The sequence below is a fragment of the Myxine glutinosa genome, chromosome 8, assembly GCF_964187855.1.
Source record: "Myxine glutinosa chromosome 8, kmMyxGlut1.1, whole genome shotgun sequence".
Lineage (NCBI taxonomy): Eukaryota > Metazoa > Chordata > Myxini > Myxiniformes > Myxinidae > Myxine > Myxine glutinosa.
In genome coordinates, this window is record NC_136268.1 from 145,529,438 (window position 1) to 145,547,158 (window position 17,721).

The window sequence follows — 17,721 nt, forward strand, 5'->3', positions numbered from 1 at the left end:
ATACAAAATGGCCGACTAGCGGCCATTTTGTTACTTTAACATGTCTCCAGCCATTTCTTGAACATGCATGGTCCAATTTTGTTCAACCCTAACAAAAGCAGAGTACATGTTGCCGTACATGGGCACCTCACTTTATTTTTCAATCTGATCAAAGATGGCCGACTGGTAGCCATTTTAGTTGAAAAACACGTGGTTCGGTTATCGTCCTCCCACACTCCTCGAGGCGTCACAGATCTTGTTCGTGTACGGCCCCCGAGGGTCTTTCCAGTTATTATGAACACTTCGCAATCGAAATATTGTACAGCGTTTGAAATTCAAAAGGTTGAAAAGTCAGTGAAGATCGCAACACACCTTCCTGCACTTGACCAGATGGTAGGGGAAGCGAGCTGCCCGCACCATGTGGTTCTTATCGTACGGACAAGGAAAAGCTTCGTCAGGGTCCATGCCACCCATATCTGGAAGCTTGCAGCTACTGGGCAGCACCGGGGCTTTCTGCTTAGCTCCGGAATTCGAGGAAGCACAAGAACGAAATGCCTCCAGCAACTCCATTGCGTCTTCTTCCTCTGCTTCTTCTTCTTCTTCTATAGTTTTCTGTCCTGAAGACAATGACGTATTGTGAGTCGCCACGCCCCCTAAACTCATCGCAATGACGCAGCACGCTCTGATTGGACCTCTTCATCGAGGCACGGATTTAGCATTTATCATATGATAACTCGAGAATTAGCTGTTTATTTTCTAGTTTATTTATGGATTTGTTTAGTTGTTTGTTTAGCTTATATGCGCGCCTGAACCACTGGACCTAAATAATTAAAACCTGGTGCTTGCACTTGGGGTGTATAGAAGAAGGTTTTAGAAGTAAAATCCCCTCCCAAAAGGTGGGAGTATGAAGATTATGGAATCGCTCAACGGAATGTGTGGAAAACATGTGGTTGCACTCGAGGAATGCACGAGACTGTTTTCTTGGTAAAAAAAAAAAAAAAAAAAAAAAAAGACTGGTTTTGGGTGAGGGCAAGACCATTTCTCTCCACGTAGCTGTGTATCCCATAGTGAGTGAGTGCCATCAGCTGGAAGCCAATATTACAAGTCCTATTAAAATATGTCATAGACTGTAACGTATTATTCTGACTTGTATTTGCATTGTTGTTGTGGTTTATCGGACGCGCTTATTCGTCAGACACGAGTGAATCATCACCGCGTCAATAAACGCGCTTTCCGCTTCCGGCACGATGGAGTCTGCTTGAGTTCGTTACATGGTGTCAGAAGTTCGTTGATATTCACGCCATAAGCCGCCATTCGTCTCCATAAATATGGCATCTCCGAACTTTGATCATCCCTCGATCGACTGGGAGAGTCTGGATCTCTACCAGGAGTTTTGCCGGTTCAGAAATCACGTCAGTTTTGTCTTGTCAGGGCCGCTCGCAGACATAACATAACGAAGCCTCGTCAAGCAGGATGGCTCGGAACGTGGATCGGCGAACAAGGTCGTCAAATCTACCAAACTCTATCTTGGGAGGAAGGAGAGAAAGACGACCCGCAGGAAGTGCTGAACAAATTCCAGAACTATGTGCAGCCCAGAAAGAACAAAAGAGTTGCCAGACACTGACTGAAACAAAGGCGCCAGCGGAGTGGTGAGTCTTTTGATCATTTCATAAAAGATCTGAGGATAATTCTCATGGATTGCGATTACCAAGACCCAGACGACATAATCGTCGATTGCATCATTGATGGCAGCCATGATAAGAGGGTCCAAGAGAAATTACTCGATAGGGGTGAGGAGCTCTCACTAGCTAAAGCTATATAAATTGGCCAACAGCTAGAGCTCTCGCAGAAACATATGAGAATAGTCCGAGATGAAGATGCTCTCATCTCAGCCCTCAGATCTGAAAACGAACGAACTCAGCACCAGACTCAACGTTGTAAGAGCAAGCCTGATAGGCATACACAAGCCACCGAGCTGTTCAAAGCTGAGAATCGGTTTCGGAATGACGGTCCCTGCAGCAAATGTGGCCAGTCAGTGCACAGGCAAGCCAAGTGTCCAGCAATTAATTCTAGCTGCTCCTACTGCAAGAAGCCTGGTCACTGGTTTGCGGCGTGTCGGAAGAGTGCGCGACCTAAAGTCCCTTGATGAGGAGACCAGTCTAGATCATGTAGATCTTCCTCAAGAACTCGTCAAGGAATCTGAAATTTTAAGGATCTCCGCTCTACAACCAAGCATCAATACGGCTACTCATGACAAGTGGGCACAGACCGTCACGTTGCTGGGTCAGCCGACTCGGTTCCGGATTGACACGGGTGCAAGGTGCAACACACTAACACTCAACGACTACCAGTTAGTCCAGCACCTCGCAGGCGATCTACAATCGTCGCATAAAGTTCTTAAAACATACTCGAACCATACTGTCCATCCTGTCGGTACCGTGACACTCCCTCTCTCTCACAAAAACAAGACCGTTAGAGCCAGTTTTGAGGTCATTGACCTCGATCAGGAGAATGTAATGTCAGGCGCTACCTCGGAAGCCCTAGGCCTCATTGTCAAGCTCGATAAGTTGTCTCTTGTTCAGCCTCTAGTCAATGTGTCTCAGGAAGCAGTAATCTCTGAGTTTCCAGAAGTTGCCAAGACAACTGGAACTCTTCCCGGAACTTATCGGATCAAGCTTGTAGAAGGGTCACAGGGAGTAGTTCACGCTCCTCGCAGACAGCCTGCAGCGTTGAGAGAGCAAATAGTTGACAAGCTACAAGAGATGGTCACCGAAGGTCACATCGCGAAGGTAGAACGACCGACTGAGTGGGTGAGTTCCATGGTAGTAGCTCTTCGCAACGGCAAAGTCCGCATCTGTATAGACCCCAAAGACTTAAACAAGTGCACAAAACGTGAGCACTACCCAATGAGAACTGTTCAGGAAGTTTTAGCTCAAATCCCTGGAGCCAAAGTATTTTCTGTGCTTGACGCCCGCAGTGGGTTCATGCAAATTCGCCTTGACGAGCCTTCTTCATTCTTGACCACGTTCAATACACCTGTAGGGAGATACCGCTGGCTGCGTCTCCCTTATGGATTGAGGTGCTCGCCGGAGATATTCCAGCGAATCATGGACCAGATGCTAGAAGGGATAGAATGGGCAACAGCGGTAATGGATGACATTTTAGTTGCTGGTCGTGACATCACCCACCACGACTGTGTACTGAAGCGAGTTATGCAACGAGCTACAAGTTATAACCTGCAACTAAACTTCTGAAAATGCCTCATCCGGCGAACCTCAGTCCCTTATGTAGGCCACCTGCTTACTGCAGAAGGAGTGCTACCAGATCCATTCAAGACGAAGGCAGTTGAGAAAATGCCACGTCCAACAGACAAACAAGGCGTCAAGCGTTTCCTTGGATTCGTTCAGTATTTAGGGAAGTTTATCCCCAACCTAAGTGACACAAGCAAGCCTCTCCGTGATCTCTGCAAGGCGGACGTGGAGTTCTCCTGGCAGTCAGCTCAGGAGCTGTCCTTCAAGAAGCTGAAGCAAGCATGTATTTCGGCCCCGGTCCTTCAGTACTACGATGTAAGTCAGCCAGTTGAAATACAAGCCGATGCCAGCCAAAACGCTGTAGGAGCCTGTTTGCTCCAGAATGGCAACCCTATAGCGTTCACATCACGCAGTATGACCGATACTGAGTGTCGCTACGCTATGATTGAGAAGGAAATGCTCTCAATCGTCCATGCAACAGAAGCATTTCACTACTATATCTTTGGAAAATCAGTAGTGGTATATAATGACCATAAACCCCTTGAGGAAATCTTCAAGAAGCCTCTCCTATCTTCTCCCATGCGTTTACAGCGTATGTTGCTCAAGCTTCAACGGTATGACTTGGAGGTTAACTACTGCCGTGGTTCTGAGATGGTGCTCCCCGACACATTGTCCCGTGCACCTCTACCGGACACCGACTCAGAAGCTGGGAAAGACCTTGAGCCTGTGAACATGTTCCAGTTCCTTGCGATCACGAGTGGGAAATACCTCGAAATCCAGGAAGCTACTCTGAGTCAAATGAGCCTTCTCTGTGGTGTCATTGCAAGTGGATGGCCTGACTCCCGAAAGGAAGTCCCAGCACAGGTCCGTCCGTACTTTGACTCCAGAACGCAATTGGCAGTCTCAGACAGTGTTGTCTACAAAGGCATGCGCCTTGTCATCCCGCCAAGCCTCAGACCCAGAATGCTGAGCTTGATTCATGAATCGCACCTCGGAGTGAACAAGTGTAAGCAGCGTGCTCGCGAGGTCATGTATTGGCCCTCGATGAACTCTGACATCGAAGAAACTGTACAGAATTGTTGCAAGTGTGCAGAGTATCAAAGCGCTCAGCAACGGGAGCCTCTCTTGCCGACTTACACGCCTGATCTTCCATTCATCGAAGTTGGAAGCGACGTTTTTGACTTCGAATCAAAGCAGTATTTGCTCACGGTCGATTATTACTCCAAGTTTGTGGAGGTGCATTGCCTCAAGGACATTACAGCTCGCTCTGTAATCGAAGCTCTCAAGCAGCAGTTTTGTCGACATGGTATTCCAGAGAAGCTGCGAAGCGATTCCGGAAGTCAGTACACGTCAGAGGAATTTTCTCAGTTTTGCAAAGAATATGGCATAACTCACGACATTGTGTCCCCCAAGCACCAACGTGCCAATGGAGAAGCAGAAAGAGCGATCCAGACAGTGAAAAGGCTCTGGAAGAAGTCAGCAGATAAGTACTTAGCCCTGCTAGACTACCGCACCACTCCACTTGAAGGAATAAACTTGTCCCCGGCTCAGCTCCTAATGGGAAGACGCCCCAGAAACACACTGCCTTGCAACCGCACTCTTCTCATGCCTGCGCGGTATGACCATCACCTTGTGAGATCACGCCTTGACACACAGAAGGAGAAACAAAAATACTATCATGACAAGCCATCTATGTCAGATTTGCCACCGCTCCAGCCGGGAGACAGTGTTAGGATGTTGCCAAACCCGGAGGCCAGGCATTGGATTCCGGCTGTAGTTGAGGCGCGCCACAACAGCCCCCGGTCATATTTGCTGAGGACCCCAAACAATGTGTACCGGCGTAACAGGCTCCATCTCCGCAGAGTGCCTCATTCAGCCAATGTTGGCCCGGTGGGAAGTCAGCCACTCTCTCGCTTTTACTCTTCCCAGGACATGAGGGACTTCCCTGATCCCACCACTCAACAGGACACCCCAGTGGGGAACTGCTGCAAGTCCCCAAGTCCAAGTGAGCAAGCATCTGAATCCCAAAGTCTCCCAACAGTGTCATCGCCTCGAGCCACTGCATCTCCCAGAAATACCAAGTTCATCACAAGGAGCGGCAGAGCGGTTAAACCTCCCAGACGTCTGGATCTTTAAATTTAAATCAATTGATTCACGTGATCTGAATGTGATGCTGTTTGTTAATTAATTCAGTGTAAGTTTTACTTTATAGAGTTATTTGCTTTGCTGGTTTCCTTTAAAGTGGCTTCCTTGAAAGAAAGGAGGATGTAACGTATTATTCTGACTTGTATTTGCATTGTTGTTGTGGTTTATCGGACGCGCTTATTCGTCAGACACGAGTGAATCATCACCGCGTCAATAAACGCGCTTTCCGCTTCCGGCACGATGGAGTCTGCTTGAGTTCGTTACATAGACATCGCAAAGGTGGGGGACAGGTGGGTTATTTGCGAGGTAGAATTGCACACAAGCAAAGGGCGAAATGGCAATTAGTAAAAAGAGAATGTTGTGGCGGGCACAAGGGTCAATAATTCCACGCACCAGTGGGTGGCGCGAGCGTCCAGGCGGGGAACTGAAATACATGCCCCGCCTTTCGGCCGATCGGCCACGCCCGGGGGCAAGGCGTGGCCTCGGGACATATATGCGGGCTCTAAGCTCAAGGGCTCGAGCCCGCCCAGTGCTGATATGCGAGCTTGTAATAAAGACTCTTGTTTGTATCCAGGCGTTGTGGCCCACCTCTCTGGCAATCGAGTCGTGTGTGCACAGCACCACAATGTAATTATTTATTGACGAGTTGACGGGGAGGAGGAAGGAAGGGAGGGAGGAGCAGGAAGGCAGAAGGGAGGAAGGGGCAGGGGGGGGAGGAGGGAGGAAGGGACAGGGGGGAAGGAGGGACGGAGGAGAAGGAGGAAGGGAGGAGGAGGGCGGAAGTTGGAAGGAGGGAGGAAGCGGCAGTGGGGGAGGAGGGAGGAAGCGGCAGTGGGGGAGGAGGGAGGGAGGAGAAGGAGGAAAGGAGGAGGAGGGCGGAAGGAGGGCAGGAGGAGGAAGGAGGGAGGGAGGGCGGGAAGATGAAGGAGGGAGGGCGGGAGGTGGAAAGAGGGAGGGCAGGGGGAGGAAGGAGGGAGAGAGGTGTACACGGTATAAAGCAAATCAACACTATACTACTAGGAATTTCAGGAAAGAAGTTGGAGATTGAAAGATGTGGATTTGTGGTATTATAACTGGGATTGAAAAGATCAAGGTTTTGGATTGGGGAAGATAAGAGATGGTGAACACCTTTTTAAAGACCTGGAGGGACGAGTTGGATTGAAGAGAGTGAGGGAGTTTGTTCCAGGGGCTGGAGAAAATCGGAATGAAAGAGTGAAGGTGAGCAGAGTCTTGATTTTGGCAATTTCACCAGAAAGTGGTTTCTGGTAGATCTTGTGCCTTGTGCGTCCTGCAGGAATATTTGGTGGACAGAGCAGGGGGAGCTAGGCCAGAGCAGAGTCGTTAGAAGACAGAAAGACCACCAACCTGCCAGCGGTGAGAGAGAAAACGGCGCTCAGAATCGGATTCATCACGGGAGATTCCAATGATTCTGAATGCTTTGGTTTCAACAGCGTGAAGCCGAGCTAGGTGTGAGGCAGGAGCTCCAGCCCAGAGGGGAGAGCAGTATTCCATTGAGCTGCGGATGAAAGCTTTGTATGTGGGGAGGAGCTCAGAAATGCCAAGGAAGTTCTTCACAGGATGTAGGATGCCCAGACAGTGCCTGGCTTTGGAGACCAGCTTGGAAATGTGATTTTCCCAAGAAAGATCATGGCAGCTAGTGAGACACAAAAGCTTGAGTGACAGAACTTCTTCAAGAGGATTGTTCAGAAAATAGATTGGAGAGTTGTCCAGACGGTCTTTACGGAGAGACAAAGTGAGAGTGTGTGATTTGTCAGGATTGAAAGACATGTTCCACTTGTTTGACCAGTCTGTGATTTTGTCCAGGTCTGCAGAAAGTGAAGAGGCTGCAGACTGCTGATCTGAGGGATGAAGTATGGAGCGGCAGAGAGTGGAGTCATCAACAAAGGGATAGAGAGGATTTTCTAGAGAGTCGGGGAGATCATTGATGAAGACCAGAAAAAGCACAAGGCCCAGAACACTGCCTTGGGGAACTCCAGCCTGAACAGGAAGGGGAGATGAGAGAAATCCATTCAGGGCCACACGTTGACTACGACCAGAGAGGAAGTCGAAAGTCATGTGTGGAGGTTTCCATGGATACCATAGGAGGAGCATTTGGTGAGCACGGCGGGGTGCCAGACCGTATCGAAGGCACGAGATATGTCAAGGGAGACGGCTCTGATTTCCTGTTTGGCATTGAGGACCTCCTTCCATTGTTGAGACAGCAGAAGCAGCATGCCAAGAATAGAATGACCTGGTCTGAATCCAAATTGATGACCCGAGATCAAGTCATTGAAGAAGAGGAAGGATTTAAAATCAGAAGCAGTGATGGATTCCATAACCTGCTGATTATTAGGAGCAGGCTGATTGTTCTGTAGTTGCAAGGAGCTGCTTTTGCACCTTTTTGTGTAAAGCGGTAATGTTGGCTGATTTCCAAGCAGATGGCAGATGACCTTGAGCAAAAGAGAGGGTGAAGAGAACAGAGAGAAGGTGAGATAGAGCGGCAGAGCACGATTTTATGACACGCGGGCTGATGCCGTCTGGTCCAGTTGCAGAATCAGAGTCGAGGATTGACAGAAACTTCTCCACCTTGTCAGGAGAGAAGGACACAGAGTCCAGGAGCAGCTGGGTTTGACTGGGTATGGTGGGTGCAGACAGAGATGGGTTTGGGAAACAAGATTTTGAGGCAAACACAGAGTTGAAGCATTCGGCTTTTTCACATGCAGTGTCATATGTGGGGCCGTTTGAGGTATGGGAGGGGATGAAAGGGGAACAAACAACAGAAACAGATTTGACCAGATGCCACCACGACTTGGAGGAGGGAGACAGGTTGTGAGAGTTAAGTCTTCAGAGTGGAGAGATAATGCTTCCTGGCTCTCCTGATGGTAGACACCCACTTTTTCCGAGCTTTGTGAAAGGAACAGAGATTGCCTTCAGTTGGATTTGCCTTCCATGAGGCAAAAACAAGTTATTTCAGGGCAACGTCTTCACCACAAGATTCAATGTACCATGTACGGGAGGAAGGATATGACAACTGAAGACTATATGGGATACATCTGTGCATGAGAGAGAGAGCAATTTACTTTGGAAGAATTTCCAGGATTGGTTGATGTCAGAGGCAGTAGAGATGGGAGACCGGTCCAGATGTTTTATAGCTGCTTGAAGACCATGCCAGTTGGCCTGCAGCCATCTATTCCCAGACTAAGTGGTGTTTTAGTGGGAGGGACACTTGGTATTCTCAGACTCAGTGGTGATTTAATGGGAGGGACACTCGGTACCCCCATACTCAGTGGTGTATTAGTGGGAGGGACACTTGGTATTGTTATGTCGATAGGGTAAAGCAATATCTAGAGTTAGGTAGATCTGAATAGGTAACATGCTTTGTCTGTCGCGGTGAGGAATCGCGATAGGGAATCTACCAGTAATAAGTTCCGTGTGTGTAGTCCGGTTTGTCGGGTTAAGATGTTCGCTTGTGAACATACCAGGATGTTCGAGTGCTAGATAGTGTAGGGATTAAGATAAACACCTGTGTGTCACACCTGGTAATCAAACCCTTGTCCCTTATGGCAATGCATACCCATATAAACACTTAGACAGGCCCTGTAGTGCACACATTAATTAAATTCCCTTCCCTGACAATGACTTCAGAAGGAACAGGCAAGAGGCCAGTTCGGGGCACCGCCGCATGGGCGGCAGCCAGCTACACCTCCGGCAGGCCTAGGAACATAGAGTGACACGAGCTATCACCACGCTACAGGGAACGAGTGATTGGTTGGCGCGGAACGCGCGAACCTCAGCCAATCAGCGCCGGAGGCACGAGGACGCAACTGAGGAGGAGGGGATTCACTGGAGGAAAGATGCTGGAACATTCGGGGAACGACGAGAAGCTTTGGTCTGACGTCACCAGGCGAAGTGATATAAGGGGGCGCTGCACCGATTCGACAGCTTTTTCTCAGAGACGACATTGAAGCTAGCTCTCTTCGCCCGGATCGTGCTTGACTTGGATCCTTCTCTTCCCCTCATGGTTTGGATCGTGCTTCACACTGCGCTTGGCTTGGATTCATGTTGGCTCTGTTCCTCTCCTCGACGCTGTTCTCTCCTCCTGCAATCTCTCCGTGCCTGTCTCTTTGTGCCTCGTGTTGGAGACCGACCTTGTGTGGAGCTCGCTGGCCTGCGTTGGACGCGTGGTGCTTTTGGTGCATTGGACGCGTGGTGCTTTTGGATTGGTGCTTGGAGGCGGATGGAGGGAGCCGCGTGGAACGACGACGGACAAGACTACAGACGAGATAAGGCCACACCCACAGAACATATTGCATTACACGACGAGACAATTCTTTTCGTAACTCATTCTTGTGTCTCGTTTCTGAAGTGAGGTGTGTGGGATCCCAACTTAGGACTTTTATTTAGTATCGTGTTTTCCTGGCCCTACCTTTTATTAATTGTATTACTTTTCATTCCCCACAAATCTGGTTTTGTTTGAGTTAGTTCGCCTTCCACAGGTACGCGCTTTTACCGCAGCTTCCACTTTCCTTCTTCCTCCCGCGTTTTATAGCCGAATCCGTGTTTATTCGTCGCCTCAAGTAAATCCGTTCTGGTCCATCCGCGGTCCCTGGTCTTAACCGGAAGGGTCCGCGCGACAGTATTATCAGGCTCAGTGGTGTTTTAGTGGGAGGAACACTTGGTATTATCAGGCTCAGTGGTGTTTAGTGGGGGGAACACTTGGTATTACCAGACACGATGGTGTTTAAGGGGGAGGAACACTTTGTATTACCTGACCCATTGGGGTTTTAGGGGGAGGGACACTTGGTATTCCCAAACTCGGTGGTGTTTTAGGGGGAGGAACATGTGGTATTCCCAAACTCAGTGGTGTTTTAGTGGGAGGGACACCTGGTATTGCCAGGCTCAGTGGTGTTTTAGAGGGAGGGGGCACTTGGTTTTTCCAATGAGCGCAGATTTTGGTGCGGACAATGCACCTTCGTTTGGCATAAGATATGAAGCTTATGGCCGAGTTTCATCAAAATCATGTGGGTAGTTTTGAAGAAGAGAGCAAAAACTATTTTTGGGGTCAACCCTCCCCTCCTCCATAAACCCCAAAACGTGCTCACATTTTGATGCGGTCAATATACCTTCATTAGGCATCAGATATGCAGCTTGTTGCCGGGTTTCATGAAAATTGTGTGTGTAGTTTTGGAGAAGAGAGCAAATACCTATTTTGGGGGAGTCAAAACCTCCCTATAGCCACCCTCATTGAGTGCAGATTTTGATGCGGTCAATACATCTTCGTTAGGCATCAGTTATGAAGCTTATGGCCAAATCTCATCGACATCGTGTGTGTAGTTTTGGAGAAGAGAGCAAATACCTATTTTGGGGGGTTCAAAATCCCCTCCTCTTCCTCCTTCCCCATGGACTTCCTTAATGAGCACAGATTTTGAATTTGTTTCGAAAGCAATTAATTAGAAGTAATGGCCGATGTATATTCCAAGTTTCAGCTAGTTTCAATGTTACACCTGCAGACTCAGAGAGGGCAGGAAGGGTCATTCCTCTTTGGGGTATATAGATTACAGTCGATCTATGGGTGGGTCTCAAGAACATTGGGTGTGTGTTCATTTACCAAGTTTCTTGTGGAGAGATCGCCAAGTGGTTTAAGCATTCGAGCAAGCACTCCATTCAAAACCCTTAATGAACGGCTGGCTTGGCAAGCGCTAGCTAGGTGCTTGGTAAATGAGCACACCCCGAGCTTCTCCTTTCAGTTTCGTATGAAACAGCAGGAGCGAGTTTCAAAAGTTCGCTGTGAAAAATGCCACGGTAGCGGCAGAAAGGGCCATGTTATTAACCCAACCCTTGTGGGGTATATAGAGTACAGTAGATCTTCGCTCAGTTCTGCAAATGGATGTCGGGATTTCTCCAAATTTCTTCATTTAGTGTTACTAGTACACCCGCTCACTACCGAAGCTGCAGGAAGGGTCATTCCTCTTTGGGGTATATAGATTACAGTCGATCTATGATCGGGTCTCAAGAACATTGGGTGTGTTCATTTACCAAGTTTCTTGTGGAGAGTTCGCCAAGTGGTTTAAGCATTCGAGCAAGCACTCCATTCGAAACCGTTAAGGAACGGCTGGCTTGGCAAGCGCTAGATACTAAGATAGCAGCTTGGTAAATGAGCACAACCCGGGCTTCCTCCCTTTCAGTTTCGTGTTAAACAGCAGGAGCGAGTTTCTAAAGTTCGCAACGAAAAACGCCACGGTCGCGGCAGGAGCGGCCATGTTATTAACCCAACCCTTGTGGGGTATATAGAGTACTGAAGGAACTGCGCTCCAACGCGAGTCGAAAGAATTGACGCGACCAAAGACGGAATTCGTCCGAGTTGCTTTATTGAAACAAAACAGCTCAGGTATTCTGACAAGCCCGTTTTTCGGGCAACAATATATATACACATTTATGTCGGGAAGTTTGCCCGGCAAAAGCTATACCGGGCATGCCCGGGTATCAAGGGCGAGCCTTGGAAAGGCGAGTCTGGACCTGCCCGGGCGTGTTTGGCTGCGGCCTGGCAAGTCGAGGCTGGGCGTGCCCGGGCGCTCTGGGCGAGCACTGGAAAGGCGATAGCGGGCATGCCCGGACGCTCTGGGCGAGCCCTGGAAAGGCGATAGCGGGCATGCCCGGACGCTCTGGGCGAGCCCTGGAAAGGCGAGAGCGGGCATGCCCGGGAAAGACGAGACCGGGCGTGCCCGGGAGGTTCGGGCGTGCCCGGGAACAGTGAGTCCGGGCATGCCCGGGAGAGGCGCGTCTGGCCGTGTTCTGGCCGGTGCAAGGCGATTATGTACATCCAGCGGTAACCGCTACAGTACCATAGATCTTCGCTCAGTTCTGTAAGTAAAACTTACCTCAAGGATGTCAGGATTCCTCAAAATTTCTTTATTTAGTGTTATATTAGTGTTATAAACAGCATTAGCAACTGTTTAAAAAGCTAATCATACGTGTCTGTAGTTTATAATATTTTTACTGCTGGTGGAGGCCGTTGGGCCGTTGCTCCCACGAAAACACAATGATAAGCTATTTATAAACGTTGACTCGATGTTTGTTCAAGCAGGAAAAACACCTTGGGGAGGTGGGATATAAATGGTATTGATATTGTTTTGTAATAACATTAATATTATTATAATTTCATTAGTTTTGTTATTTGAAGCTGCCTTGGAAAAACGCCACGATAGAGCTAACTTAACACGGACATACAGTGCATTCAGAAAGTATTCCGACCCATTCACTTTTTTCACATTTTGTTATGTTGCAGCCTTGTACTGAACTCGTTGAAATTCATTTTTTCCCTCATCAATCTACACTCAATACCTCATAATGACAAAGAGAAAACAGGATTTTAGAAAGTTTTGCAAATTTATTAAAAAGAAAAAACTGAAATATCACATTTCCATAAGTATTCAGACCCTTTGCTATGACACTTGAAATTTAGCTCGGGTGCCTCCCATTTCTCTTGATCATCTTTGAGATGTTTCTACACCTTGATTGGAGTCCACCTGTGGTAAATTCAATTGATTGGACGTGATTTGGAAAAGCACACACCTGTCTATATAAGGTCTCACAGCTGACAATGCATATCAGAGCAAAAACCAAGCCATGAGGTCGAAGGAACTGCCTGCAGAGCTCAGAGACAGGATTGTGTCGAGGCACAGATCTGGGGAAGCCTACGAAAAAATCTCTGCTGCATCGAAGGTTCCCAAGGGCACAGTGGCCTCCATAATTCTTAAATGGAAGAAGTTTGGAACAACCAGGACTCTTCCTAGAGCTGGCCGCCCGGCCAAACTGAGCAATCGGGGGAGAAGGGCCTTGGTAATAGAGGTGACCAAGAACCCGATGGTCACTCTGGCTGAGCTCCACAGATCCTGTGTGGAGATGGGAGAAACTTCCAGAAGGACAACCATCACTGCAACACTCCACCGATCTGGGCGTTATGGCAGCGTGGCCAGACGGAAGCCTCTCCTCAGTGAAAGACACATGAAAGCCCACAGAATCTTGTTTCTCACAGTCTGAGAGTCCTTTAGGTGCTTTTTTTGCAAACTCCAAGCGGGCTTTCATGTGTCTATCCCTAACAATTGGAGAGATGACCGTGATGGCGGAGAGGGGGTTGGCATTCTCTCAAGCAGGGATTCAACCCATGTCCTTATAAATGGTCTTTGTCCGAGGTCAATGAGTCCGATCTGTGCAGCGCACCTGTGCAGCGATCGGTGCAGCCGTTTGTTCGGCACAAACAACAACAACAACAACAACATGCATTTTAAAAGGCCATTTTCCCTGCTAGAGCGGGGGTTAGCCTTGCGGTCCCCATGACAATCTTCTCCATTTTGCCCTATTTTCTGCATCTCTCCTTGTTAACCCCCTTGCCCGCATTTCTTCTTCCACCATCTTTAGCCAAGTCTTTCTCGGTCTTCCCTGTCTTCTACTTCCTTCTACATTCATTTCCATCACTCTTCTCAACCAGTCACTTTCATCCTTCCTCAACACATGACCAAACCATCTCAACCTGTTCCTCTTCACAGCATCAATCACAGGCTCTATTCCCATCATCTTTCGCAATTCATCATTTGTCTTCCTCTCTCTCAACGATACTCCGCACATCCGTCGAACCATTCGCATTTCCACCCTTTCCAACCTTCGTTGCTGCTCTACGTTCATTACCCATGTCTCGCTCCCATAAATCATAACACTTCTCACACATGCAGCATACACCTTTCCCTTCAGCTTCAACGACACTCCCCTCATCATCAGCACGCCACTCAATTCCCGAAACTTCTTCCATGCACATCTCACTCGAGCAACCGTTGCCGAGTCTGATCCACCTTCTCCATTCAGCATGTCTCCTAGGTAGCAAAATGTTTTCACACCTTCCAGCTTCACGCCGTCTCCAAGATCCAACTCAACATTTCCTCCATCTGCAGCTCCCTCTGTGCACACCTTACATTTGAATGTAGCTACCACACTGGTAAATGACCCTCTCAGACCACTACATTTTTGATGAACCCACTCAGCACACATTGTACACTGAATGGAGTTCACTCCGACACCCTTCCTACACACAGCACAGGGCCACTTCCCAGTTCTTTCCACCTCACCACATGCTTTACCACTTGCCATCACCTTCGTCTTTCCGATATTCACCTTCAGACCTTTTGTCTCCATACATTCCTTCCACGTGTTCATCTTTTCCTTCAGTCCATCCATACTTTCCGCAATCAACACCAGATCATCTGCATACAACAACTCCCAAGGTAAACCCTCCTTTACGTTCTGAGCCAGCACCTCCATCACAGCTACAAATAGTAGTGGACTTAGTACCGACCCCTGATGCACTCCCACCTTCACCTCAAACTCACCACTGTTCCCGTCCTTCGTCCTTACAGCTGTGCGCGCTCTTTTGTACATTGCCATCACTACTCTGATCAACCATTCCTCCACTCCTAACTTCCTCAATGCCCATGTCAAAACTTTGCATGGAACCCGATCGAATGCTTCCTCCAGATCAACAAACCCAAGAAACAACTTCTTCTTCCTCTCCATGTACTTCTCCTGCAACTGCCTCACAATGAAAAGCTCGTCTGTTGTTCCTCTTCCTGGCATGAATCCAAATTGCATTTCGTCGATCTTCACTTTCTTCCTTATCCTCCTCTCCAACACCCTTTCCAATACCTTCATTCCATGCTCCAATAACTTTATCACTCGGTACGAGCCACACTCCAGAGGGTCACCTTTCCCCTTGTATAGAGGGACGAGGGTACTCAGTTCCCAATCCACTGGAATGCGGCCTTCTTTCACCACCAGATTACAGATCTCTGTCATTCTCTTCACACCCCAACTTCCTGCTGCCTTCAACATATCTCCCACAACTCCCGTCGGCCCTCCCGCTTTTCCACTCTTCATTGCTTTTATCGCTTCCTCAACTTCCTTCTCAGTTATCTTCTCTGCTGGTCCTAAAACTGGGTTACTCTCTATGTTGCCATCCCATTCATTCTCTGTATTCAACAGCATTTCCATATATCTTTTCCATCTTCCTTTAATTCCATCTGGGTCGACAACGATTTGTCCCACTTCATCCTTCAAGCAACTCACCCACATCACATCACACCTCTCTTTCGCTATCTGCTTTGCAATCCTGAATACTGCTTTCTGACCCTCTTCCGAATCCAAGCGTTCTCCGAACATTTTCCTTCATGCCTCCTGCGCCTTTGCTACCTCTTTCTTTGCAGCCTTCCTGGCTGCCTTATAACTTTCATGCTCTGCTGTTTCTGCTCCCGTACCCTTCGCCTTCTGCCACTCCTTGAACTTCTTCCTCTTCTCGTCAATCCTCTTTCCAACTTCATCATCCCACCACCATGTTTCCGAGTGCCTCGGTGGTCCTTTTGTCCATCCACATACCTCACCAACGGCTCCCAACAGACTAGCTTTCATTGACATTTTTTTTTGTTTGTTTGTTGTTGTTTTTTTGTATACAAGATCGAGGCTCGTGAAAGAGCGAACATTAATCACACAGAAAGACAAACAGACACATAAAACAAATAACATCGGGAGCGGTAGACAAGATGGGGAGAGAGGGGGAAGGACACAAACACAACATTTGAGAGAGGGGACCGAGAGACATGGAGACATCGAGAGATCTGTGGGAGGGAGAGGGCTTTGGGGGGAGGCATGTGAAGGGGGGGGGGGGGTGGGAGAGGTATAAACATATGGACACTGCCAGGATTTCCAGGAAAGAAGTTGGAATTTCAAACAAGGTGGATCTGGGGTGAATTAGTGGGGGTAGAAAAGATCAAGGTTATGGATGGGGGAAGATAAGAGATGGTGGTGAACAGCTGTTTTAAAGACCTGGAGGGAGGAGAGGGATTGAAGGGAGTGTGGGAGTTTGTTCCACAGGCGGGAGAAAAGAGGAATGAAAGAGTGAAGGTGAGCAGAGAGCCGAGATTTTGGCAGTTTAACCATCAGAGGGTTGCTGGCAGATCTTGTGCGACCTGTAGGAATATTTGGGGGACAGAGCACAGAGAGAGCTGGGGGAGCAAGGCCGGAGAGGAGTCGGTAGAAGACAGAAAGGCCACCTACCTGCCTGCGGTGAGTGAGTGAAAGGCCCTCAGAGATAGCTTCATCGCGGGAGATTCCAATGATTTTGAAAGCTTTGGATTCAACAGCGTGAAGCCGAGCCAGGTGTGAGGCAGGAGCACCAGCCCATAGGGGAGAACAGTATTCCATTGAGCTGCGGATGAAAGCCTTGTATGTGGTGAGGAGCTCAGGTGTGCCGAGGAAGGACTTCGCACGACGGAGGATGCCCAGTCGGCGACTGGCTTTGGAGGCCAGCTTGGAAATGTGGTTTTCCCAAGAAAGATCATGGCAGATAGTGAGACCCAAAAGCTTGAGCGACAGAACTTTTTGGAGAGGATTGTTGAGAAAGTAGATGGGAGGGTTGTCCAGTCGATCTTTTCGGAGAGACATAGTAAGAGAGTGAGATTTGTCAGGATTGAAAGACATGTTCCACTTGTTTGACCAGTCTGTGATTTTGTCCAGGTCTTCAGAGAGTGAGGAGGCTGCAGACTGCCGATCTGAGGGAAGAGGGATGGAGCGGCAGAGAGTGGAGTCATCAGCAAAGAGATAGAGAGGATTTTCCAGAGAGTCGGAGAGATCATTGATAAAGACCAGAAAAAACACAGGGCCCAGCACACTTCCTTGGGGAACTCCAGCCTGAACAGGAAGGGGAGATGAGAGAAATCCATTCAGGGCCACACTTTGACTACGACCAGAGAGGAAGTCCGCAAGCCATGCATGGAGATTTCCATGGATACCATAGGAGGAGAGTTTGGTGAGCAGAGCTGGGTGCCAAACCGTATCAAAGGCCCGTGATATGTCAAGGGAGACAGCTCTGATTTCCTGTTTGGCATTGAGGACCTCCATCCATTGTTGAGACAGCAGAAGCAGCATGTCCAGAGTAGAGTGACCTGGTCTGAAACCAAATTGATGATCAGAGATCAAGCCATTGGAGAAGAGGAAAGATTTCATATCCGAAGCAATGATGGATTCCATGACTTTGCTGATAATTGGGAGCAGGCTGATTGGTCTGTAGTTGCAAGGATCTGTTTTTGCACCTTTTTTGTGTAAAGCGGTAATGTTAGCTGATTTCCAGGATGCTGGCAGATGACCTTGAGCAAAAGATAGGGTGAAAAGAACAGAGAGAGGGTGAGATAGAGCGGCAGAGCAGGATTTTAGGACCCGTGGGCTGATGCCGTCTGGTCCAGTTGCAGAATCAGAGTTGAGGTTTGACAAAAACTCCTCCACCTTGTCAGGAGAGAAGGACACAGAG

The 17,721-nt window shown here is 48.5% G+C and overlaps 2 protein-coding genes across 2 annotated transcripts in view; both read right to left on the bottom strand.

The window, feature by feature from the left end:
- Nucleotides 1-499, bottom strand: part of LOC137432182 (gametocyte-specific factor 1-like) — a 107,056-nt gene extending 106,557 nt beyond the window's left edge. Inside the window, exon 1 of the mRNA XM_068123886.2 lies at nt 352-499. Within this exon, the coding sequence (XP_067979987.2) occupies nt 352-453 (102 nt within the window). The 5' untranslated portion in view covers nt 454-499. The remainder of the gene's footprint in view (nt 1-351) is intronic.
- The window catches only part of LOC137432990 (chitotriosidase-1), a 337,722-nt gene that overhangs the window by 116,687 nt on the left and 203,314 nt on the right, over nt 1-17,721 (bottom strand). The window lies entirely within an intron of this gene.